The following is a 27,402-nucleotide window of genomic DNA, read 5'->3' as shown; positions in this document are numbered from 1 at the left end:
AGAATTGTTTAAAATTTGTACATTTATATACTTAGCTGACCTGAGTAGGTTGCACTGAAGAACTGGAACTAAACATCCAACTTCAAAACTTAATGTATCAAACAGTTAAAAGCCTTTCAAAGTAATTCTTTGCAGTTTGCATCGGGACAGAGAATATTAATCAATCTGTACATGCTGTAAAGTTAAGGAGAACACACACACACCCCCCAAAGCATCATGACATTTATTTTGGTTTCCAGTAGTCCTGTGTGATTCTGCAAATTCTGGTATCAATCTGATACCTATCAAATACAGGGCCAGTATTGCCGATATAAACACAGGTACTGATACTTCAACCTGTAAACACAGCTTATTTAGGGGAGAGCAGTGTGTCATAATTTAAGAAATCCTCAATTTGCAAATTCTGAACACATTTTAATGACCACTAAATCCTTTTAATAAAATAGTTTAACACAATTCAGTGAACTTAGTATCAGATCAATACTCTTTTCCATCTGTGCGGGTATAGTGTTAACATTTGGATGGATCTGCCCACCTAGAGTTTCCAGAGAAGCTCTGTTTGTTGCCACTCAGTCCAATCTTGCTTCGAGGACCGTGGTTTCCACCATCACATAGAAAGCCACCACCCTTTCTCCGCCTACCTCCACATCTTCCTATCTGCTGAAGGTCTCCAGAGAGCATCAGGTATTCCTCTGAATCTCCCGGACTTTCCAGGCTGAAACGCAGACTGTCTGATGGGAGTTGTCCGGTCACACTCTGTTGGTCACACCTGCCCTCGGTTCATCCATCATGTCGCACGCAGACGTTTGTAATTAACACACAGGAAAGAGTCAGTTTACATGCCTCAATTAGTACAATGGATAGATGAAGGTTTTACATGTGAAACCGAACCCCGATCTGTGAAATAAAGCCACCATTTGTACTTAAAGTCACTTCTGTGACTTCTCCTACTACTTCTGGTAAGGGTGCAGTGGTTATGGCAGAGGCTGTTTTTTTTTTTTTTTAAGGTTTTCATTTGTTCCAAAATAATTGTAAAAATAGGCGATACAACTCCCACAATGCCTCCTTTAATGCTGAGTGACCGTCGTCGGGTACAAAGGCTCACTCTGGTTACAAGAAACCTTCAGATGAGAACACGTTTGAAAGGGTTAAGCTTATTTGTTCATGTTACATCCTTTTCAGCAGCATTCTACCGACATTGTGAGACATACCCAAACCATACACAGATAAAACAATGGTTACGATATTACAATGCAATATTAAACTTTCCAAATTAACTGATTTTAGCCCATTTTAATAGTTACAATTAACACCACCTTTGTTGTCACTACTATTATGAGTATTAAGTCATTACTACGGCTACTCATAGCTGTAGAAAATTAATAATGCATTTTATGTAGTCTTTGGAATAAACAAATTGGTATACAGTTGACATGTTTAATGGTTACATACTGGTTAAACTATATATCATTTAAGTAAGGTAAGGAAATGAGTCACATAAAGAACTATATCTCTCATATATTGTGTTTCAGATTCTAATTATGACTGGGTTTTTTAAAGTGACTGATTCATTTCCTTACCCTACTTTCAGTGTGAAAATGATATATAATATAATACACACTGCATTCTCTTGCAGTGGAAACAATTGAGTATAATTTCAATCAGATGTTTTATTGTATAAAATTTGAAAAAAAAAAAAAACGGAGTCCAATAATTATTTTACAAATGATGTTTGATTATCTGTGCGTGGTGTTAAAACCTGATCTACAACAACAGTTCATGAGATTAAATTAAAAATGCACCTTTACTTATTTACGACACTCTTATGCCCTATTTGTTAACCCAAACAGGACTGAGTAGGTTTAAGTTGTGGAGATTTAACCATCCACCAAAACAAAGTGAAAGAGAATAACGTTTCTTGTGTAGGCTCACAGCATTAAAAAAAAAAAGGTAAAAAGTAGAATATCTTCTGGTCCTGGATAATCCAGATTTTTCCAGTTTTATTTTTTTTAAGCACCATAGAAGTGTTTTCACTGAAAAGAAAGTTAATTTGTTTGAAAGATATGAATCTGACTTTTTAAAAATTACATCAGCTACTAAAACCTACATGCACTTAAACTTGTATTTTTTAATCTGAATAATCTGATCCTTTATAAAATATAAAAATATGTTAATTTACAGTCACTACAGGAGAATGAAAATGAAAATAAATGTATTTAAGTCATAAAAACTGATCGTGTGTCACTTATATGTACTACAGACAATAAAACATTGTATAAAACATATGGCTGTTTCATGAGAAATGAAAGCATTTGAATCAGTTAAAGTTTAAATACACTGAGGTTGTGCTTACTGTACAACAATTTTAAACAGAAAAGGCACATAAAAGTGAACTTTTACACCAATTGTGGGTGTTTTTTGTTTGCCTAGAATGCATTTTAAATAAAGAAAACCAGCTGCCGTCTCTGTGCGGAGGGCGAGAGGCGAGTTGGGGCAGTGGGAGTGGATAAAGGAAGGAAAGGAGGAGTTTTGCCCTCAGGAGAAGTGAAAGTGAAATGAATCTGTGGAGTATTTAAAGAGGAAGTTTGGAGTCCCAGAGCTGTTGGCAGACGGGACTGCAGAGGACGACGCAGCACTCAGACGCGCAGGTGAGCCGCTCGACATTTAGGTAAAAGCTTTTTAAATTTCAGCAACACTGAATCTAATGATGAGCCGTGTGTCTGACAGCTCCTTGTGTACACTCACTTTGCTTTCATTCTCTTGCTTGGCTTCTGAATGGCTCCACCTCTCTCTCTCCTTATTCAGTTTAACTTTAACTCTTTCCTCACATTCCTCCCACACACAGTTTGCTTTTTTTTTTAAATTGATTGCAACGGATGGGTTTGTTTAATTCTCCCACACACTGTAGAAGAGCTACAAAGTCGTCAGGTTTAAATCAGGGGTTTAAGCCGACAAGACAAACTGAAAGTATCTTTGAGCTGCTGCTGTTTTGTCTCCTTTGCGAGGCATCTTTCTTTCAGTGACTTCGTCTTTTGTTTTCCTGGATTAGCTGTTAATTACAGGGCAGAGTGAGGCATATTTCAGGCTTCACAGGAAGAGTCCCACGATGGAAATCTCTTCCTTAAAGTTTTCTCGTCTGCTCTCTTCTTCCTTTTTATCGTTTCTATCAGCTCTTCCTTGTCAGACTGACCTCCCGCGCCCCCTCTGTTGTTTGCTTTCTTTTTCTTTCTGACAACTGATAACACAAAACTGGTTTTTCAAGCTAGAATACCTATATAGTCTTATTTATGACTGTAGTTACAGTAAGTGATGGGTCTATTTTCAATATCTGGATATATGGATATGGATTTAAAGCTGACAAGCTGAACCTCACGTTGTTTTTTTAACATATATGCTTTATTTGGGTCAAAACAAAAACGACTTTTTCCTCTTCTGACTCCTGCCTCTCAGGAAAGCCGTACAGTTGTTCTGCTACCTTTCCCCCTCAAGCAGACCAAACCTTTAAGGGGAGTATTTCTTTAAGACGCACTCTGGTTTAAGAGCGTTCAATCAGACAGCAACACAGTAAATTATCTAACTTAAAAGAACAGAAGACTTTACAAAAGCATCTATTATCAGTTCCAGAAACCAGTTTTGGTTAATAAGAGTTTTCTGTAAAAAGCAGTTTGTATCCCATAACTCTCGCTAACATCTTTGTCCATTTTATTACAAATTTAATGGTGAGCCTGTAATTTTTTTTTAAGCTACTGTAATGAGCCAAGCTGCTGTGTGACTGGGAGGTGTGTCGTGTTTGGAGTGATAAACTAAATCTCCTCGCATCGGTCTGAATCTGTGTGGGACTTTTAAATCACCGAGTTAGACCTGAGTGGCTGGGTGATTTTAATGGTTGTTTTTATGTTACAGCATAAAGAACACTGGACTCTGATCGCCTTATAGGCTTAAATGTCTGCTTCTGCAGAAGCATAAACCAGCAGTTAGAGAGTCGGAATAAATGGCTGAAAATGATCAAACTTTATCAAAAAAAAAAAAAGAAAAAAAAGAAATGTATCACAAAGTGGGTTTTCACTTGTTCATTGATGAAATACATCTTTTTTTCTTTAAATTGTTCACATTTCAGCCAAATAACTTAAAGTACATCAGGGTGGAGGTTACACAATTTCCATTCAGATCCACTGTGAACCACTGCAGGTCTGAGATCAGGTCGTGTCAGCGCCCAAAAACCAGAACAAAACGAGCCAGCGGAAGTTAGTGTTGCGACTGCCACTGAATCATCTAAACCCTCAGCTGCTCGCGCAGCCCAACAATGGAAACAAGCCACAATTCTCAATTTCAAATCACTAAAAAGCGCCTTACTCATTTGTCAGTGCAAAACAAACATGAAGTAATGCATCGAAAAGCTCACTCATGTTTTTCCGTTTCAGGTCGTCTGAGTTTGATCACTGCTCTCAAACATATCATGTAAATTCACCTACTTTCTGTTTCTAACTTGTTCTTTTTTTTCTTTTTATTTTAGCCGTGTTGACCTGAGGCCAGCCCTGCTGAAACCCTCTGTTTGTGGGTGGGATTGTAACGGAACCCATAATGCAGCTGTGATTCTGAGCCCCAGCTGGTTATGGGGTCCGTTTCCATCCCACGGCGCACAAGACATCCCCCGACCCATCAGCCCGGTGGGGCATCCTCCTTCCTTCCACACATCAGACATTACGCTTCAACACTGCAGGTCACCTTGAAATGTTTTTAAGACAGAATTCATGTCACGTCAGTTCAAAACTCTCACACGAAACAAAAACCATGTTTAAACAGTAAAAGCAAAACACCAGTGGCAGTAAAGAACGCTATAAAAGCATCTGGGGTAAAAATACCCAGCTGAGTCACTGAGAAAACCCATTTTGATAACAGCTACTGTCTCGCTGTTCACCATCACGGCCCACGCAGGGCAGACCTGTGGTTTTGTTTCTGTTGAATCAGTGAAGAAAGTGAAACTAACGCCTGTAAGGTCATGTGACACTCTGTCGCCGGTCTGCAAAAGTGGTTCGACTGACTAATGCAGAGGTGTTTTTCCTCAATGACACGTTTTCTCCCGGATTGCTGTGAGCAGGAAACGCAACCGGGAATTTCGTGTCAGCCAAGAATGACACCTGAAACAGCAACTGAGGAGGCAGCTGAAAATTATTTTTTACTTTCAATATTTAAAATGTGTGTAGTTGTTGTTTTTTTTTAAAAAAACTAATTGTATTGCTAAACAGGTATTTCTAATAAACCTCAAACTTTAAACTGACAGTTAAAGTTATTATTTTTCTTGCAGTGCCCATTGTGGCACGTTGCTTATGATGCGCTCTACCACCGACGGTTTCAGTGGTACATATGTACAGTAAATAACAGTGGTTTTTCTCGTCCTCTTGGTACTACTACCTGGTTTATGTATGACAACAATGCTTTCTCAGAAAGCTCGTGACAACCCATGTTGTCCTGTAAATGTCAAATCACATTACAAGCTTTTACCATTTCCTCCAAACACATCACAAAGCAGCAGCTGCAATTTGTTCTGCTTTTACAAATGAGTGTGGCCCACTGTTTCCACAAACCAGCACACAATATGTACACGTGTTCTTCTTAATATCCATTGTTGGGTAAGGCTGCTTAATCTATAAGAGTGAGGAAAAAACTGCCCTCAATTACACCAAACAGCATCACCTACAGAGGAGTACCTGTAATTCAACAGTTCCACAAGATCGCAGGAAATGACTGAGCAGCAGGTTCCGTGTTGAGTCCACACCTGCCATCACCGACCCTGTGAAAGAGGGTGAAACCTTTCAACAAGCAGAGCACATATTTGGCTTCATAAGAGATTCTGTTTTGGTCAGTTCAAAATAAAGACAAACATATTGGGATAAAGCTTCATACAAGTCTGTTAGACTTTTATTCTGCTATAACTTATTGTAGTATTTAACTGTGGATGATGACGTGATGTTTTTTGTTTTGTTCTTTCATGGCAGTTTTCTCATCTGGGTGGTTAGCCTGCTCTCTATCGTGCCGGTGTGTCCTCTTTGTTGATTGGACCTCACCTCATATTTCTATACAATTATTATACTATATTCTAAAATATTATTTCATCTTATTATACATCAGACTATCCTGATGATGTCTCAGCCAAAATATGCTTTCAATATTTGGTAAGAAAAATGAATGTTTCCCATCTGGTGCCTGTATTCTGTTTGTTTTCATATTTGTCAAGACCGGGCACGCGATACATGTTTAAGATCTGGAGCTGAGCGCACTCCTACTTTGTGTTACATTTCAGTGTTCACTCAAACATGTCTGGCCTGGATGGTGGAGGAATACACCCACCCGCGTGTCAGACACTAGACTAACTCAGCTATCTTTTATTTTCTGTTCACGCTGCAGGTATTAATCCACCAAATGCAGATTTTCAGACTCACACAACTCAGATCCCAGAAGCATGATGGTGAAGCTTAAAAGGTTCAAAAGCACTGAGAGTGAAGAGGAATGTAGATCAAACCACCCGCATTTCTATAGAAAAGAATTTTTCAGAAAAGCCAAACATGCCTACTGCATTTTCATTCTTGCTTAGTCATTTGTAGACAAGATGAAAATCTGAGTTACACACAGCTACACAGAAGGTGAGAGCGCTCAGGGAAATTTAAAAGAAAAGAAAACACACAGCACTCTTTGACACAAAGAAAGCCACTCTATTTAGTCTTCCACAGTAGGCTGTGTTATCAAAAAGCAAAGGCAGAACCAGAAAGACCAGCTATTCATTTTCTACGTTTACTTTGCTAGTACGATAAAATTGAATTACAGTATGCATCTAAAAATATGTACTGGTTAACTAACGACTGAAATCAATTCACAGAAAACAAAAGTGTGAACATGACCTGGATCAGTAGTAGCTACAACTGAACAGAGTTGAGGTTAATTTGGGCTGAGGCACTGGACAAGTGGTGAACAAGTGCCATTCACACAAGAACGAGTCAGTCAGCAGCCTGAAGGAGCCAAAGGCAAAGGAAACTTGGACAGTAGTCTTTCACAAGTTTGAGGTGTCACGTCCTATTCTTTCATTCATGGCTATGAACTGGCTCATGAGACTGTTCTTCATTTCCCTCTCATGCTCCTTTAACCTCTGCAAACAGGCGTCCATCTCTCTGATCTGGGCATCCGTCGCCAACACTGATGTGGAGACTTCCTCCATCACCGTGTGCTGTAAAACAAAGACATTGCAGCATGCAATTAGAAGACAGTGACACCCTTTCATCTGTCTGCTCAAAGTGAAACTATGGCCACCGGTCTTACAGTCGACCATCCCTTCAAATCTACTCTGGTGAATAGAACAAACTCCAGCAATAAAACAGCCTCCTGATAAGGACAGAATATTGAATAAGTGATACTGATCCTTATGCAGATTTCCTACAGATTAGATAAAGAACTGGAGACCCAAATACTGGCCAGAGGTCAGTTTAAATGCATGCAGGAATCTGATGGCATTCTTTTAAAAGCTAGCTTATCTGACAGAGTGGATCCAACTGTGAAAATTTGTGTTCAAAGACAATGTGTGTGCAACAATGAAGCCCACCTACACCTAAATACTAAGAACATGCAAGGGCATGCCGATCAATTTCAGAAAGTCCTTTCCACTAAACCCCAACATCAAAAGTATATGGGATAATAATAAACACCTCTGCATGGTCTTTGCTGATAATTTGAAAACTGAAGAATAGCCATGAACGCTTGGGCTTTGTTGTAGGTTTTCAATGTGCACAGAAAAAATGATGTAGCTCCCACAGACCTCACTACCTGCTGTAAAAGGCTTGAGCTACTCTGTGGAGCCAGACCTGTATAGAGAATATAAACAGAGTAAAGTGTAACTGGACCAAAACCTCCTGTGCAGTAGTGTGTTTAAACCAGTCTATGTGATATCTGCACCTCACGACCAATTCACATACTATTTATACTATTTTAGTGATTTTTACTGGAATCTAAATGCACTGGTCTCCATAGAAGTTCAAACGTCAAACAAGCTTGTTGTTTCAGTGTGCTCAAGGCTACAAATAAAGACATTCAACAGAATGGTTCAGACATTTTTTAGAGTGCAGTTTAAAGTTTTTTTTCCCCCCATTCTTAAAAAATAAAAATTAACAATTCGGTTTAGAAGTACTGAACTTCGAGGACAGAAACTAAGTATTGACCCTGTTGCACTAGAATCGATCTGATACCGATACCAGCGCTTGATTGATAGCATCTAGCACCGCCCCTGCAAACTTGCAACAGAATCAAACTCACGGGGCTGATTGTGTGCACGTGTTCTGGTGGGCTGTACTGGTCCTCGTCGTCATCCACCTCCGCTGGGCCCAGGTGCTTGTTGAGCCCTCTGTCGTCCACTTCGTCCCTGACTGCACTTCGGTGCGGAGGTGGGCGTGGCGGGTGTAGGTGCTGGGGATGGCGCTTCACCGGGTTCCTCCCCCGGGCATTTCGAAGATCACGTCGCTGTCTACGTATCAGCTAGACGACGCGCTCGGTCCCGCAGCGGGTCTTCTGCTCGTGGTACAGTGACCCGCGGACGACCCTCTCCGCCAGCAGCTGTTTATCCGCCGGTAAACCGCGGAGTTCTCGCCGTGCCCGCGATCAAGTTGCGGATCCTTAGCAGTCTTCGGATTTCGTTCTCCTGCCAGTTGTGCATCCTGGGGTTGCGTTCAATTACCCCAACAACACGTCTCAACTTACTAAAAAACAAAAACAAACAAACAAAAATCACACAAACACCGTTTTAAAAAGATGCATTTATTTATTTATTTAATCTTTGCACCCCGTGCGTCATACAGCTCCGCCGGAAGACGACGTGCAAATAGAGGATTATTTGTCTCCCACCCCCTCATCCCCCCTTTTAAACTCCTGATACCGTCATCCACGTCACGCCAGTCACTCTCAACCCTAGTAAACACACTAAAAACACCGATAAACAGCCAAAAATTGCGAAAACAAATAGTCATTTACAAATCTCACCTTCTAGCCAAGTTATCACAGATATGTAGTCTTATTCGTATTTATTGGATTCTATTATTGTTCTTTAATTTATGTTTAGTTTGCAGAGGGTGCTTCCTTATTTCATGTTTGTTTTTATCGTTAAAAAAAAAAGGTTTGTTTTAGTTTCGGTTTAATTAGTTTCCCTCTTGGTTTAAGTCTAATTATTATTGTATGGAGGGCATGTGTCAGAGGCTAGAGTTAGGAAACTTAGTACAGGTATTAGAATAAAAACAACTTTTGGAAAGCGGTTCACTCAAATTGTGTCATAGTATTGTAGACATTCAGAGTCTCCAACAGTCTCTCAACACCTCATGACTCAAGTTTTAATACTTTATTTTTTATACTAAACTAACAGATACTAAAACTAGGGATATTTTCTTCACAGCTTTACTTTATTTAATTATTGTAGTGCACAAAATTGCTTCAGTTAGTTTTAATTGCTCTCAAAAGTCATTTAAAAAAATATTACACACAACAACACACAAACTAAAATATTTCTTCACATCTAGTTTAATTTACTTTTATTTAACTATAACATGTTCGCCTAATGGATTTTATGTTGCTAAGCAAAGGACATCCCAGTATCACATATTGTTTATGATATGTATTCTGATTGTGCTCTGACTCTGAATGAAAGAAGTCAAAGTCTAACTCTCCGTCTAAACAACACTGGAAAGGTTCAATAAAACCTAACAATGATGAGCACATATATCATCCAATCAGAGCAGGTCTGTCTGCAGGTGTATGGTAACACATGGCACACCTACTTGGTGTAAATAGTTGCATTTTAAGTTTAGGCATGTTATTTAATGTGCTTTTAAGGCAAGTCTTATGTTACAGCAATGCTTGGGCTAAAACAGGTTCGTGATAAAGTGAAGGGTTGTATTGTGTAATCCACTGTACTGTAGATGGACCTTTGTGAACCAATCGGTTAACAGATCAGGTACTGCCCCAAGGCAAAAAAGTAAATATAGGACAACAGGCTTGGACATCATGCAAATGCAGAACCAGATAACTTGACAGCCCCCCCCCCAAAAAAAATAAATAAATAAAATCAAGGCGGGAGCAGTATTACAGCACAGCTGCTGCAGTCGCTCTGCACTGCCTGGTTCCAAATCATTCCTTCAAAATAACAAACCTTCAGGATAAGGGAACGGAGTCTTTTCCTGAAATGATCCCTTCATTTCTCAGATTAGTTATGAGCTCTCGGTCAGTTATGAGTGACAGTGAGGGTTAAACTAACCAAGTGTGTGATTCAAGTCAGTAGTTTTTTCTTAGCTATACTCATCCTACAGAGGGCAGTCTTTGTCCCTGAGCCTACGGCTAATGTAGCCAGAGGTTAATAGAAGATGGGCTCATTTCCCTACTTTACATTTAAAAAGTCTTCTTTTGTTTGAACAAACTTTAAATGTTAGAGTTGCCTGTATCAGATGAGAGTGTCGAAGCTCTCTGCTGCAGCTTTAGAACATCAAGAACTATAAAGTGTTTGCCATATTTATCTGACCAGCAGCACTTAAGGGAGCCGGGATAAACAGAAGACACTTTTTTTTTAACCTTATTTCAGTTCAGTGTGATTAATGTAGCCAGAGTGCTAGCCAAACACTAAACCATTAAGCTTCATTTTGTTTGTAGGACACAGGAAAACAAGACTTTGCACGTCTAACTGCACACCATCAGGACATCCAGACGTCAGCGCTATACTGACTCATCTCTTTCCTGTGAACCGAAGGTTGCTGCATGTTCACACGAGAGGTGTTAAGCCATGTAACACGAAGTCGTGTTTGTTGCTCACATTTACTAAATCCATTTTGTCTGTCATTTCTGGAGTGAAATCAAATTTCCAAGCGTAATGTGCAGTGCATTATCTGCCTCAACAGCAGCTCAGACAATTAAAGTTCCTTGAATATCACCTTAGTAGTTTATAATAAGAAGAAATGTGGACTGAGACACTTGACAGCTGTCAGACAGTCAGTGGTCTGATGAGGCAGAAAGTGCAGGGAACTAGGTAGCACTCCAAGATCTCATGATTTTTCTTGTAGTTTCATCAACTGATTATTTCAGTCACGGTTGTGAGCTGACATTATAAGGCATTTTCCTGTTATGGTCCATTGACCTCTGCAGATGGATGTCCTCTAGCACCTGTGTGCAGTTGCAGGAGGACTTTTCTCCAAGCTAGGTGACCGTCACTGACACTAGCTTCATCATTGTTGTTTTCCTTTTCTTTGTTCAAAATGCAGCGTGTCATTAATGGGACAATGACACATTTTCTGCAGTTCGTCTCTTTAAATCATAGAGATAATGGGATCTCCATGTCTTTAGGTCCATAATTTGTTTGACAGAGACTATTTTTGATAATTTTGCCTCTATACACCTATCAAAATGATCAAACATTACTTGGGCAAAATTACAAACTTTTAAATATAAGGGTTACTTTTTTAATACTTGGATGAAATTCCTTTGCAGTCAGTAACTGCCTGATGCCTGGAACCCACGAACATCACCGAATGCTGTGCTTTTTCCTTTGAGATATTCTGCCAGGCTTTTGCTGCAGCTGTCTTCAGCTGCTACTTGTTTGTGGTTCTCTCTGCACTCAGCTTTGTATTTAATAACTGAAAAGCTGCTCTGCTAGGTTGACAACCATTCATACTCACATTTACACCTACGGCTAATTTAGAATCACCAGTTCACCTAACCGCACTAACTGCATGTCTTTGAACTGCTGTAAGGACCTTCCTTTGTGCTACCCATAACTTTATTTACAATCTTTAAAAAAAACATTTGCTTAGATGATCAATGTGAAAATTGCTGCATGTTTAGTTTCTACACACAAAGCTGTTTATGGTTGTATTAGCAAAAAAAAAAAAAAGTAAGCAATAAGAAAATGATCTAACTAAACTTCACCCCTGATGGAAGGATTTCATGATGTTGGGTTTCTAAGACCAGGGTCAACTTTTGAGTTGTGGGCTCACCTTATGATTGACCTTTCTCCCTCACTGGATAAGAGGTGGCGAGCTCAAACCCTAACAAAATTCCAGAGTCTCAGTACAGAGAGCAGTATGCACAAATTTTGGGGCACAACTACTGCAGTTATTTCACCTAACACTGGATGGCGCCATGCTGGTCCGACACGCGAATGTATGTCGTAGGAAAACACAAATTACATTTCACTAGTTCCGCAGAGAAAACAGGCAATGCAGCGCAACATCTGACATCAACCAGCGAGCAACCGTGCGGCTAGCGTAACCCAAAATCAGGCTCATCTTCGCCCGTCTCAACGCGAGCAGCGGGACGACGCCTTGACACAAGATATGAGGAGAGGGTGAATGAGCTGACTGGTAGAAAGCTCACCTGTTTGTGCTGTGGTGGTGGTGATGATGGAGAACATCGAGGAGCTCTCGCCCCTTCGCATCACCCCTACAGTCCGTGCTCTGAGCTCCGCGCTGCGGGGGAAGCGTGAAGATGTCCACGGTTCCAGCCGTGTAAACGGTGACAGGGTATTCCCTGAACCAGAGAAGCTTTGGTTTAAGGAGAGCAGCGCTAAAAATCTACGAAACAGGGACTTCTTGTCGCCGACCACGATGCTTAACACGCTGTACGCCGACGGACAGGTTGGTTTGACTGATACCTGTTGGATATATTAGCCTCTGCGTGACTCCATGCTGTTTTATGTTATTTCAACATAGCGCTAAATAGTATCTAAGCCGCTCAATGCGCTTTCTGAACACGCTTCTTAAATCTAGTCAAACCGGACGCTGTCACCAGACAGCGGGAATACCGCTGCTTAAACACATTGAAGTTCCGATAAACAGCTCTTCATTTTATTCTTCCGCTAAGCGGTGTAGTTCCTCGGCACTAGTGTGTTTATGTTAGTGCTAGTTCGTTTCGCGCAGTAATACAGTGATATTAAAAACGAATAAAGGTGTTTTCAGCTGTTTCGAACGTGACTCGACCAATAGGAGCGAGGGACCGAACTGTCAGCTTTAAAGTGCTCAGGTGATTCCGACTGCCCGTGAATGCCACACGGTGTCATAAATAACACCTAAATTCACAAAACAGTAGGTACATCTGAATGATACTAAGAGGGCCTGGTACCGTGGATTGATCAGGTTGCTGACTTTGCTCCAACATCATCATCGACCAGGCACTAACAGCCAGCAGTAATTATTAACCCATGACTGACACATACAATATAGGTCAGATAGACAGAAAGGCCAAGCTGGCTGTGCTGCAACTTGCGTTACACAGAGCACAAAAAGACCCCGTTTAAAGCTTGTTCTCTTCAGCCATAAAATATGACAATGCAAAGATTAAAAAAGAAACACATTAGTACATATTTGTTTATATCCTTGTGCATGTGTTATGTTCCACAATGCACTCGTTTTGTTTACAGTGTAGAGATGCACTGGCATTGATTTCTAAAGCAGACTCCATTATCTAATGTTTTTTTCAATTCAATTCAATTCTTTATTTATTTGTCACATGTAGTTATAACTAGTACAACACAAGTACTCCCCCCCCCCCCCCCCCCGACTGTGCATCTTACTAAACTTATAATAAAAAAAAATATCTATATAAAAGTATAAAAATGTATAATATCATGTAAAATATTACGCTGTAATAGTTAAGAGCTATAGTGTACGTATTTACATAAATACAGATGTAAATGATAAAATACAAATAAAAATAAGGATAAAACTCAAAAGAAAATTATATACTGTGTATGGAATTGTCCATCATGTTGTCCGATTTGTGTTTTGATTGAGGAGTCTCACTGTTTGTGGGTAAAAACTCCTCCTGAACCTTTCAGTTCTTGTTTTCAGGCTACAGAGGCGTTTCCCTGACCTCAGTGGCCTGAACAGTTTGTAAGCGGGATGGCTGGAGTCGTTAGTGATCCTGATGGCCCGGGATCTGCACCTTTCAGCGTAGATGTCCTGCAGTGTTGGTAAAGATGTTCCCATAGTGCGTTCAGCTGTGCGCACGACCCTCTGCAGGGCTTTCTGTTGCTGTACTGTGCAGTTCCCGTACCACACCGTGATGTTATTACACAGGATGCTCTCAATGACCCCGGTGTAGAATCTCCTCTGGATGTTCTTGGAGATCTTAAACCTCTTTAAACGCCTCAGATGATAGAGGCGCTGTCTGCCTTTGCTGATGAGGAAGTCCGTATGTGTGTTCCAATTAAGGTCCTCGTTGATATAAACACCGAGGTATTTCCACTGAGACATACTGAGAATGGTGTGCATTTTTTTTCATTTGCAAAAATGTGTGTAGAACAAATAAAACATGAAGCACTTTTCAAAACAATGTTACAAAGTGCTTAGCAATAATAAAAGCAACAAATATGAGAAGTTGGAGTTAAGCATGACTACAGTGGGAATTTAAAAACAATTAAAAATTGAAAAGATTAAGGAAAAACAAACATTTATACACATTTGGGTCTTAAAAATGAAAAAGATTCCGCATTAGCAGTTATAGAAAGCGGATGATAAACATGTGCTTTAAGAGATTTAAAAGAGGTTACAAAATTAGCCTGGATGAGATGCTCAGGCAGGGAAATCCAAAGTTGTGAGACCTGGACTGCAAAGCCTCGATCTTTAGTGACTAAACAAGCTTTACAGACTACTAACAAGAATATGCTTTGTTAGTGGGCAGCAGCCATACTCATTTAAAATAACATCTCATAGATATAGGCAGGGGACAGACTATGTAGGGGTTTAAAGTCCAGGAATAAAATGTTAAAATTAATTTTTAAAGCTAACAGGTAGCCAAAGAATGATTGCAAGGACTGGTGCCTGTCAGCAGGATTTTGAATTAATTGATTTTTGATATCTGTCTAAGCTGAATGAAGAAGGATTGCATGACATTAGACTCAAATTAGAGGTCAGAGTCATAAAATACCCCCCAAGTTGCAAACCTCTTTGCAAATATTCTTTAATACAATGCTAATGCTAGGGGAGGATTGTGTGATTATAACTGCGTGAATGTGTCATGTATCAGACAACCATTAATACTTATAAAAACAATAAAAACGCCCTTCATACATTATACTTTTCTTATTGCTTGTATGTGACATCCTATATCTATTTTTACATCCTCCCAGGTCCCTCCAGCAGTGATGTCCAGAGTGCTGTCCCTTCGTGGTAGTGGGGTTCTCCCTGTGGCTGGTGGGGAGGTGATGGGTGAAGGTCTAAGGGTACGGGTGGATCGGGCTGCCACATTCAGGGCCGTTCTGGCGGGTGGAGCTGCAGAGTACCTGAAGCCCTTGAGTCAGAGGCAGGGCTGTGTGGTGCTCAACTGCCCCGCACTGCACCCTAAGTCCAACACACCCAGTCCTGACACAATGAGTTTAGGCCAGCTGAGGACTGTTCTTCTGGCTGACCACATGGGGGCACTGCTGAGAAGACAGGGGTGAGTCTGGTTTAATGGACCTGGACCTTGTAAACCTTGACAGAAATGTCGGGCTTTTAAAGTCCTCTTGGTTTTAATTTTTCTCTCATTCAAAATGAATTAATAACACAGTCATCATAACACTGGAAAATTCCCTAAATTAACTGTTTTCTGCTTCCCAAATGTGACAATTAGCTGATTTTTCTCTTTTTTGCATTAGTGGACATTTGAAAGATTTTACCATTGGCTTCTTGATAATCTATAGACTAATCAATTAACCATCAATGGATGCAACTGTTAATTAATCCCTTTCCCTGTCTTAGATATGCCGTGTCCTTCTGCCCAACACTTCCTGAAGACAGCGACATCATCAGTTTCCTCCGAGCTCTGGGAATCGATTGGCCGACAGCCCCGGGTAATTGGACGAATGAAGAGCGGGAGGAGAAGATTCAGGACTCGCTAGAGAAGTCTCAATACAGAGAGAGGGAAATGGAGAGAGGCAGGAGAGCTAGCGGAGGGGGAGGGAGGAAAGCAGAGGAGGGAGAGAACGAAGGAGCACTCAGGATCAACCTGAAGCAAGTTTTTCAAGAGGAGGGGCTGCCGGGATACGACCCCAGCCTTGGCACCTGCACGGGTGAGTCTGAGTGCTTTCCCCCATTGTTCCCTTGCTTACCACAGGCCTTCATTTACACCTCATCATGAAGAATGATCAGTTTATCCAAATCTAGGACAAATATTTTTCATCAGTTGTTGCTTTTTGTGTCAAGGTCTAGAAATCTCTATATCTCATCTTCCTGCTTGTCCAAAAAAAAATTAAAATGAAACTGGCAGTTTTCTCTTTACTGAAGCTAATTGCAGTCCACTCAAATAAATCAAGCTCTGTTTTATTTTTATCTGAGGATTTGTGCCAGAATTGCTTCTTGCTGAGCCAGTGACCTCAAACTTCATGTTTCCAGTTTGGTTGCCAGGAGGCTCCGGCAAGCTTCTCACCTGGCCAAGAATAACTTGCGGCACTCATAATTATAACATTCCCGTTTAATTAGTGAGCTTAGAAGACTGTTTTATGTTTACGTTAAGCTAAGCCAACTTTCTCCTGTGTGTGTGTGTGTGTCTGAGGGGTACCTACTTATTCCAAGAAAGCCAGCAAGCTTAGTTCCCAAAGTAATAAAACTGCATTGATGCAGCTTAGCTTAGATAAAAGATGAGTGAGATAACAGAGATTTCATATCAGAATCAGAATCAGAAAGGGTTTTATTGCCAAATGTTGAGCGGGTTTACAACATTAGGAAATTGCTGCGGTGCTTCAGTGCAAACATACTGTTATAAATACTGTTATAAATTAAGCTTAAATAGACATGAAAATAAAAATGAGAATAAGAATTAAAAGTGCTAAGTAGATAGATAGATAGATATATACATGATATATACATGAGTGCAGGTGGTGATCAGTGCCAAACATGGAATGATGCAGTGAACACAGCGTAGGGTCATGTGTTAGTGGTGGGAACAGTCATACGGTTATTGTTCATGTGTCCAACAGCAGAGGGGAAGAAACTGTTCTTATGGCGAGAGGTTCTGGTGCGAATGGACCGGAGCCTCCTGCCTGAGGGGAGCAGGTCAAACAGACTGTGTCCAGGGTATATTGTATAATAACAGCTGACAGACTGTTGTCCTGTTTTAGTTAACAGAGACGGCGTTTCCCAATTGGCACAACTGGACCTATCCACAGCTGACTGCACAGTGAGACAAACACACTCCATGTCTTTGTTTTTAATATAAAATTATTAATAAAAAACAAAATAAAACGGGCAGACAAAGCACTGATTTTAATTTTGTCACTGCCTCTTTCATAGGCAGCCATGGTAACAGCGTTACATGTGACTTCCTGTCAAGATGAGTTCCGCCAGCAGCAGATAGCAATGCTGTGGAGAGCCAGCGGAGCCAAACACACACAGGTAGCTGCACACACACACACACACACACTGCAGTGATGAAGGGTTCCTATTTTTACCTGTTCTGCTTTCTGTTTCTGCAGAGGCATCTTGTTTGTGGGCCTGTGAAGACTCCTGGTTCACACCTGACTGCTGCACAGTACTTGCAGTAAGACACATCAGTTCCTCTGTCTGTGCTGCCTCTTTTTTTTTTATTTATTTTTTTATCCTTTGTCCTCTCTCATCCTTTTTGTGACATACTCATGTCATTTCTGTTACTCCTCCACACACCCTGCCCAGATCCCCACCAGATGTGTTTGTTTTCACCAATAACACTCTTACCATCATCTTCCCTGCACCGTAACGTTGCAGATGTGATGAATAAGACGCTGTTGATGTTTTTCTTCGTCTGCGTGTAATTGTGGTGTATTTTTAGCTCGGTTCCCTGTATTAATGAGCCTTCTATTCTTCCTTCTCTCCTCCAGGTTGAGAAGAGGTCAGATGAAAGAGGCCTCCGAGATGAAGTATGGAGATCAAGTAGAAGGTGTGTGTGTTTATGCGCATTCTCATTGTGCATATAGACTGTAAGTAAACTGAATTAACTGAAGACAAGTGCTTCCTCCTCTTGAAGGTCAGACGTGGGAGGACATCATCAAGGTCATGACCTCTGCTACAGTCAGATTCGAGCTGCTGTCGACTGTCCACACTAGTCCTGTGAGTCATCAGTACAGCACTGTTCCCTTTCAAGCAGCCATGCTCTAACGCGCTAAGTCAGACTGACTGACAGCCATATGTTTAGGTGACGCTGGACGTCAAGAGGGAAGGCGGTGTGTCGACCAAGGGGCCCAGAGGAGGAGTGTTTGTGATGTATAACTGCGCCCGATTGCACACTCTGTTCGACAGCTACGAGAGAGGAGTGGAGAAAGGTGAGAGCTGTGCTTTTCTGTAAATAAATGTTCCCGTAATTCAGATCATTGTGGCCAATGATTGCAGTCTTCCTTTAACCTCACCCAGTCTGAAGAGAAAGAGAGACTTATTAAAAGCCAGAACGAGTTTTATTTATAGTTCAGCGGGACTGTGATGTTTTGTTGCATAAATAAATCAGAAATCGATATTGCTCAGTGGGTGGATAATGTTGCATGTGGAGCATTTTATTTCTGTCACAGTTATAAGAAAGCAAGGTTAGCTGCTTTAGGGTGGTATCCAAGGACATGCAAAACACAAAATGTTGTTATGAATATTAAGAAGCCAGAACAAAACAGAACAAAAACAATCATAAAAAATAATAGCAAAGAAAAAAAAGCAAGTCAGACAAAAAAGTGCTTTACACACGTGTGTCAATCAGATCTTAAAATCCATGAGAAACCAAGATATGAGTGATGTCATCTGATAAATCTGGAAAATCCAGCTCAAAGCTTAGGTAGGGCTAAGCTTTGAGCTGGATCAAATTGTGCTGGAATTGTTTCTATTCTGCATGTGAACTCCATGTTAAGATGTGGTTTGAAAAAAGGGAACAACAATGATGATTTTCAGGTGTGTTGCTGAAGAAGAAGGTGGGTCAGCTGTTCTAAGGGGTGACACCTTGGCAACACAGTGGTTCTGGGCCCATCTCAAGAGTTTGGCTTCCTGGTTGAATAAAGGTTAAAAACAAACTAGCAGGGAATAAGGATGCTGACATTGGATGATTTGAAGTGCCATCATTTTAAACAGAATTTTATATGTGGCCTAAAACTGATCCTTGTGGTACACCAAAGGTAATATGAGTTTTAGATGAAGAGTAAATGCCTGTGATGACTGGGAGAGTTATTTCTAAAAGATGAGAATAAACCTAAATAAGTGCACAGTCCTTGATATGCAGGGTCCAAAAGAATGAAAGCTTTCATCCACAGCTAAATGAAGGGATACTTGGCTTATTGCTTGGTCTCTTGGGTTCAATCAATATGTCTATAATGTTGAACATGTAATGTAAAATCTATCACAATGTTTCTACATTTAGTTTTCCTGACTCTTTATCTGCAGGTCTTTACCCAGAAATCCCAGAGGACTCCCAGCTGGACTTCTCTGCTCTGAAAGAAGAGGTGCCACTTTAGTGTCTTCTATGATATGCTGTTCTCTACAATTTGATTATATTTCTTAATTTTAATTATATTAGAAACTGTAACTTCTAAATTTTAGTAATGCAGTGTTAATCCTACAGCGCTACCATGTGACTGTGTTTTAACTGACAGGGTGAATGGCTTCTCCTGTTCAATTACCTCATTCCATTCTCGGAGCTGCTTGAACAATCGGGACAGGCTCTGGATAGCGAAGGGGGTGGAGCCAGAGTGAACATAAAAACTGAACAGGTAAGAGCAATAACAGAAAAGGTGGATACGTCCGCTGTTGCAGATGTTTATATAACTCATACACATGTTTGTGTTCCTCAGATCTGTAAATTTCTCGTGTCGCTCAGTAAAGACTTTAGCTCCTACTACAACCGGGTCCACGTACTGGGGGTAAGGATGTACTCATATATGTATGTGTGTACTTACAGAGGGGACTGTGTACAAATTAACTGGATTATATTATACATATTGTCCCACAAGAAGTAGATTTTATATTTGTCTGTATACATACACTTAATCATTTTCTGAATTATATATTACCACAGCAAATATGCTTACAGTAGGGTTTTCTGATTATGTGTGAATGCTGCAAAATCTATTTGCTTATGCGTTTATGTGATTTTTCTTGTGTGTTTGTGTGTTCCCTTTCTTCTTATACACTACATTTAAATATAGTTGTGGTCAGAAGATTGCATAGACTCATTCGTTAATGCAGACCTTCCCAAAGTGTGGGAAGGTCTGCAAAGCAGGAGATGAAGCTGAATAGCTGAATATGTTTCCAAACCAACTTCATTCTAAGCCAAAAACTAGAAAATATAGTGAAGCATATCTTCCCTTTGGCTTCACCTGCACAAGTGCCGAGGTAGGTCTTCCCTGCAGAATTGGTTTTCCCTTTGTTGGGAGCAGCTGGGCTGTTCAAATCACGGACAAACAATTTTCTTGATTTTTAGTTCACAAACACTTGTTGTAATGACTAACTAGGGGTGACATTTTGGAGATGTTAGCTCTTTATACAGTAAGGTTACAGCGGGATACAAATAATATCAGGCTGATCCTGCCAAAATTTGTTTCCCCGGTTCAAATCACGGACAAACAGTATCCCACAGTTGTTCATGTTTTTAAACCCATTTTGCACAGAGAGGCATTTTTTTTGAAAAATGTATTGATAGCAATGTTGAATATTATTACACAGGAAAAAACAACTACACATAAAATAATCCCACCGTGACGCCTCTGCCTTTCTAAACGGAGGGACAGTAACTGTGTGTGTATATGTAAGCGTGTAAAATCTGCAGATGGTCAGATTAACAGTATTTTGTCTCTATCTGCTATTTTGCATTTCATCTCATGTAAACAATAACGTGGTGCACAGCCTGACATGAAAAAAGGCACATACCTTTGACGTTGCGTGACGAACTCTGTATTCCTCGTCCACACAGAAGCGCAAAAAAGGAGTTTTAAAAAATCTCCATTTTCGGTGATTCGAAACGCCGTTTACGTGTGGACGAAACAGCTGCGTTTTCAAAAATAACCGTGTAGGTGTGGACGTAGCGTAAAAGAGTTAGTAGTTTATTTTCTTACTACCTGTAATTTATTGCAGATTACTTGTATTTGCTTAATTGTTTACTAAATGTCTGAGGTGTGAAATAAACCGCAATGGAGCAAAATATGGGTGTGTGTGGTTGGAGGATGTGTTTGTGCGTGCGTGCGTGCGTGAGTGTGCGTGGGGTGGGGGGGCGAAAATGTTTGTTGTAAAACAAAGAGGGGCCTAGCAAAAAAACTTTGGGAACCACTGCGTTAATGCATGAACATCCTAGTACTTTGAGGCTTTTAATGATTTTTTTTTTTAACTGGTCTTTTTCCAGGGTGGAATAATTAATTTTCTGTAATTGTGTGGAGGATTAGAGAAAATCCAAGATAAATTCAAACTTATGTACCCTGTTCCTGTTTTCTTTTAAGTCATTAAAGATCTATGCTGTGCATTCATTACACTCTGGAAAAAGAACACGTCAAAGAAAGCCTGAAATTACCATGATATTCATGCCCATGATGAGCCACCTCTGACCACATCTGTAACAGACAGAAAAGAACTGAAGTTTATTTTGAAGCCAGCAGTTGTTTTATTGTTATTTTTGTTCCTCTGTATTTTCACTCCCTCACATACCCTTGCTATATTCTCAGTCTTTCTTCTTGTCTGTCTTGCTTGCAGGAGCCACTGCCTCATCTCTTCAACCAAATGTTTTGTCGTTTGTATCTGCTGAGAGCATTGAGAGAGCTCTACCACAGCGCTCTGGACACCCTTAACCTTCCCCCCATCAGGCAACTATAGCCCCGACATAATTCACCCACCCTTCACTGTTGGCTCTACCTCCCTGCCTTCCCTACGCACACACCACATCCATGTGTATTGTGTGTGTCTAGCTGATACCTTTTTTGGCAATATTAAAACAAATTATGACATTTCACTTGCCCACTGTCCCGCTTCTGCATTTCCCTGTCAGTGTATTGTGACATATTCTAACTGTCTGGTTATTTCAATGAATAGTGTAACTACATTATATAAAGTGGATCCTGTTCTGTTTTTTTTTCTGGGCTGAAAGATTTTCTTGGACAATTTAAGCTGCTTGTATGCTGTAAAAGAAATATTTTGACATTTGGGTTGCTGCTTATTTGCTTTCTTACTGACTGATGAGAAATTCTTCCTTGTCTCAAGCTGTGTGCTTTTGTACTATCTCTTCACACACTTACAAATACAGCTACAGAAGTGCTGCATAATTACCTGTCAGCATTTCAGTTGTGTCAGTCTTCTGTACATAGAAAAAGGGGCGATGCCACTAACCAGCAGTCATTTACAGTGATGGCATGCCAATTGCTAGCTAGCCAGCAGCGGCAGCTTTTTTTCTGATGGACATGGTTTGCTGTTTCTTGGAGTATATGCCTGTTACAGTGTCATGTTTACTATTAGAAATTTTGGCAATATATGTGCGGTCAGAAGATTGCAAAATATAGCTGCTAGCAGTTCATGTTCTTTAACATAAAATGCATAACTTGCCGTTTTTGATTTAAGACTTAGCCAGTTAAATTCACTTTACAATACACACTACACTACACTAAACAAGTACTTAAGGTATATAGTATACTACACTATGATATACATAATATGCTACGCAAGACATATTGCTTGGCACCCTTTGGATGTATAGAAATTGGAAGATACTACAGCTAGTTAGCTTTCCTCAGCTAGTTAGTTAGCTAATTATCTTAACGCAACAAGTGAGAAAAGAGCGAGCCTGGCTCTAAATCAAGATAACAAAGTCCACCTATGAATTTTTAAAGTGTTCTAATTGGAACATTATAACCTGTTTGTTTCAGTACAAAAACTTGGCATTAAACTCAGTATTTGGAAGGGGTTGGATGGTTTCCTGGAAACCTCCAGTTGCCTGGAGACACGAGTAAGCTACTGGTGATATTAGTCTGTTGGGGTTTTTTTTGTTTGTTTGTTTGTTGTTTATTTTAACTCTCAACGAGAAAGCAAGTAAGCACATTTCCCATAATGTCAGAATGTTTCTTTTAATTTTGGCTTTGTTACTACATGATGGAGAAAATGTCTTTCCCTTAAGCACAGCAGGCGTCAGGATCTAAATTAGATTGGCAGAGCTGGTATGCCCTTTTGAATTTGCTAACCATAAATTAAATGTATTTGTCCTTTTCACATAACAATCCCCAAATCTGAACTAGCCAGTAGCTTTAATTTATATTTGGTGCCAAGTTATAATTAAGGTGTTTGTCTCAACTGATCTGTATTAAGACTTGCCTTATTACTTATTACCCATCTACTCACTGTCACCAACAACAGTTAAATCCTCTTTAGAACACATGTAACTGTTTAGTCACTGCCTAAAGGAAGAAAATCAACTTTTATGAGTCTTCTCCAAATGTTAAATGCCCCCATTCATGGAAATCTACCACCTTGTATTTATCAACACTTAGAAATATTTATTGTCATAAAAAATAGAGAGAAATGTACAGAATATATATTCTTCATCTGAGTCTTAATCACTGTGTTCACATGATTATTATCCTGCTTGACAAATCACAGATGTTACTATGAAACAGCTGTTTCGGACAGTTATGGACAAACGTAATGCATCGTGTCACAATCTTAGGACATGCATGAAATGGCATGATAACAATATGTATGACTTTTATGCCAAAAATGCTATTTGTAAATTTTGGGAGTGAAATGATAAGGATCTAACATTGATCGTTCAGTTTTTATTGTTTGTGACCAACAAATGTGCCATAGCATTTTTTTTTTAATTCTATGATAGTACAGTCCAGTGTTATTGATCACAAATATCTGACAGATTTACTTTTCACTGCATGAAATGTTGTTTGACCCTGTAAATGTATGATTTAAAAAAGCAAACTTTTTCCGTTAGTTTATTTTCTTTAGAAAAGGGAATGAGACGTTTACAATGTGTTGTTTTTATTTTAGTAGCTGTCCTGTTAGCTGCTGCTGTAATTACCACAGTATTAAAGCAGAGGATCTGCAGAGAGACTGTCATGTTTTCCTCTTACACTCTACACTACTGCACTGCAACCATGTCTAAACAGAACGATGCTGACTTACATTAGCTTTATTTTTCTCTTGCTGCCATGTTTGCTGCCTCAGGCCCTAACACCTGACCTCGGTCACCCATCCTTCATTCTGTTCTCCGTCTTTTATGCCGACTCCCTCCTTATAGGCCCTGTTTGTTATTTTATTCAGGGCTATATTATACAGTGTAGTCGCACAAATAGTCCAAGGACTTTGACAATATTTTTCCCCATAAAAAAATTGACACGAAGTCTTGTTGACTGCAAACCAGACAGCTATAAAGATGACTGCAGAATTGTCAGGAATGCAGTCAAACACTAACTTCATCTGTTGAACCTTTTGATCATACCAAGTGAAATTCCATCTGGAGACCTTGCTTTGCATTTGCTGCATGCATTATTTACAGCCGAGCTCCTACTAATTCCCCTCTAATGAAAATCTCTGCACCTCTGCCCCGTAAGTGTATTTGTCCATCTGAATGTAAATAACGCTGCCAAACTCTCGCCTACACACATCTGTGCACCCGCAGTTTATGTGTGTTTTTCCCCTTCTGCAGACTTAAAAATAAGCATGACAGACTCTCTCACTGTATGTTTGTCTTGAGCTTCAGTGTCTGACAGATGGTGATACTGATACTGATGTTTTATACATAAATCCTCTCGTGCTCTGCTCCCCGCTGCCCTTGGATTCAACAATTACTCGCTCACTGCACAGATATGTACACTTCACTGTATGCTGCTAACAGTGATCCTTCACTGAGGATACAACCCCGCTAGTGTCATGTGTAATTTGTCTTTTTCCCTTGTGTAGACCCCCTCTCCCTTTTGCTGATCATTTATTTCCTCATTTATAGAAGAAAAGCGTTCGTTAACTCTGACTCAAGCCAAACTTATGGTTTTACTTGCTTTTATGAAATAGTTATTGAGTCTGCAGTGCTCCAGGAAAAATAAGACACCATCTTGATATTTTATAAGGCCCGTGCTTTGTTGATACCTTGCGACTTTAACCCCGCGCCTTCTTATATATCTCTGCTGTCGATGTATAGCTGTATACCTGTGTACTGTAAATGACACACAACTCTCATCCTTGTTTTGCTCAGTAAACTGGTTTGAAAAACTGGAGCATTCAGTCATTTTTAATTCTATACAGATGCAGATGTGTGATTGTGACTTTATGAAACACGATACAGTTGGAGAAATGTGCAATGGATGTGTGAGTTTGAAAGAAATAAACAGACTCTAATTGTTATGGTAGTTTCATTTTTAATGCAGAGAGACAGAATATGAACCAAAAATCCATGGGAAAAAAATGTCATTGAGTGAAAGATGTATTAGATCCCACCCAGCTTGAATTTTGGCTCCCACAGATTGGTTCTGTGCCCATGTGGCAAACATTGGACAAGAGCCTCCTTCCCACAGCCAGAACACTGGAGATGGGTTACGGATCGGATGGGTCTTCCAGCATGACAATGACCTAAAACATGCCGCCATCTGTAAGACAAGTATCTGTGCTTCTACTTACGTAAAGAGTGCGTGCACTTTCGCCAGCTCAGGCTATGAAAACTGAAATAACTACACGGGGTTAGGGACTATCTAGTGGCTGCAGGAGCGGTCATCACATGGCCTCTATGTGGACTCGAATCAGGAAATTTGAAGGTCACATCCGATTTTCTGTGCAATTGCACGCTGGCCTGCAACTCAATTAAACTGTTGCTTGGCTGGAAATGCCTCACCCAAAATAATTTGTTTGTCTACTCACACACATGTGCATGCACACTGCACACTCTTGCTATTAGTTTTCCTTCTCACTGTTAAATGTAGTCATGACTTTAAAAGCTGTGGTGCTTACACGTGTGGGAGCAATAGATTATTAATGACTGCATCTGTTGTATTTTTGTTTTTTTTTGTTTTTTTTAAAAAACATGCTTTCACAGTGAAACAAAGAGTGGGGGATGTGAGTTAGTAGATATAATAGCTGCATGATTAAAATAAATATCTGTAAAAAGAAGTGATGGTGATGGCTTGGATAATTGGTCTTGTTTTAATTAATGGAGGGAGCACCGACAAATCGGTTTAGCGCATTAATGATAATGCCATTAGTGGAGAATTTCACTATTGGCTTAGGTCAGCAATTAGCGTGTAGCTTAGATAAGAGCCCATGCGGTCAATTATGGGAAATTCCATGGAGATAAGTGAGCATTAATACAAAAATTCCACCACATAAATGATTCCTGATCATCTCATCTTAACAACAGATTAACAAAATAATTATAATGATCAGATAAACTTAAAATTAATTTCATCAGTTTACAACCTTTTGGATATTGAGTTGAAAGCTAACATGTTGTTAAAAGAAGCTATAAATATGTTTCGTTCCCAGTGTTATTTGCAACATATTGCTGGAACTTAAAATCGAATGAGTTAATGACTTAAAAAAACAAACAAATTTTCCGGCTTTAACACGTAATTTGTTGAATCATTATTATTAAGGGTCTGCAAATTATTCTGGAAAGCTGATTTTCGGGCGTCGAGGTTATATTCACATCTTTTTATAAGTAGCTTTACAGACAGAACGCTGTTTCTTAAGGGTAAAAATCATTTACTTGGTTTATGGATTTTTCCAGTGACAAGATATCTTCTACCTCCTGTTACTGTCAGCTTTTTCCACTATTACTCCCAAGACAGTATAGGGACAGCGAGTGATGGTCAAAGCCCTCGCAGTGGCGATGCGTCTTCCTGTCGAGGCACAGCACAAAACAACTGAGTGACTTTCACAAAAAGCCACAGCGTTTATCATTCTGAGGTGCTGAGCCATTTAAAGCCTCACAGAGTACACGATCTCATCCACAAAAAAGTTGCTATAAACGCGTGATATTTGCAGCCATAAATGATGAGCGCCTGCCAATAAATGCGAGCCAACGGAGCAATTTAATGATGTGCTTCCTACTTTCCATAAACTGTCTGTAAACTCCTGTTGTAAACGAGCCGTTGTCAGCGCTATCTGTCATAGATGACATAGTTCAGTCACAGTCAGCAGCAAGCACGTAGCCGCTGTATTACACTTGTCTGGGAAAATTCCCAGAAAAGTGTGAATTTAGACAGTCCAGGAAAACTGCTACAAGTACGAGACAAGGCCGAACGCTAATACTGAGCAGTTGGGATCTTTACGCAAAGGAGGGAGATGGACTTTGGCTGAGACCTGTAGGAGTAGAGGGAATTACAGTAATGCAAATATGATGGGGTGAAAGCATGGGTGACTTTTTAAAGGTCCTCTTGGTAATTTGAAAGTATTTTGTTAATGTGTAAGGATCACACTCAGGTTTCCAGTGAATGTAGGAAGA

The 27,402-nt window shown here is 40.0% G+C and overlaps 2 protein-coding genes across 2 annotated transcripts; one reads left to right on the top strand and one right to left on the bottom strand.

Annotated features, from left to right (window-relative positions):
• Positions 1-631: 631 nt before the first annotated feature.
• LOC147305152 (uncharacterized) lies at positions 632-12,861 on the bottom strand. The gene is made up of 4 exons (XM_086277943.1): positions 12,388-12,861; positions 8,603-8,738; positions 8,299-8,517; positions 632-7,219 (listed from the first exon to the last, which is right to left on the bottom strand). Exons 2-4 carry the CDS (start codon positions 8,693-8,695, stop codon positions 7,046-7,048), a joined length of 486 nt encoding a protein of 161 aa, XP_086134069.1. The 5' UTR covers positions 8,696-8,738; positions 12,388-12,861; the 3' UTR covers positions 632-7,045.
• On the top strand, positions 12,220-25,416 carry dalrd3 (DALR anticodon binding domain containing 3). Its single transcript, XM_086277258.1, has 13 exons — positions 12,220-12,647; positions 15,140-15,447; positions 15,750-16,060; positions 17,108-17,166; positions 17,280-17,381; positions 17,462-17,526; positions 17,843-17,901; positions 17,989-18,071; positions 18,157-18,283; positions 19,377-19,435; positions 19,586-19,702; positions 19,784-19,852; positions 21,672-25,416. Exons 1-13 carry the CDS (start codon positions 12,411-12,413, stop codon positions 21,789-21,791), a joined length of 1,716 nt encoding a protein of 571 aa, XP_086133384.1. The 5' UTR covers positions 12,220-12,410; the 3' UTR covers positions 21,792-25,416.
• The last annotated feature ends 1,986 nt before the right edge of the window (positions 25,417-27,402 follow it).

This window comes from Aulonocara sp. 'chitande type north' Nkhata Bay, linkage group LG20, assembly GCF_057382095.1.
Source record: "Aulonocara sp. 'chitande type north' Nkhata Bay isolate Kocher_YH1m ecotype deep benthic linkage group LG20, A_spYH_male_GT1.1, whole genome shotgun sequence".
Taxonomy (NCBI): domain Eukaryota; kingdom Metazoa; phylum Chordata; class Actinopteri; order Cichliformes; family Cichlidae; genus Aulonocara; species Aulonocara sp. 'chitande type north' Nkhata Bay.
The sequence above is the reverse complement of the archived record's forward strand: the minus strand, read 5'-3'. Positions and strand labels throughout refer to the sequence as shown.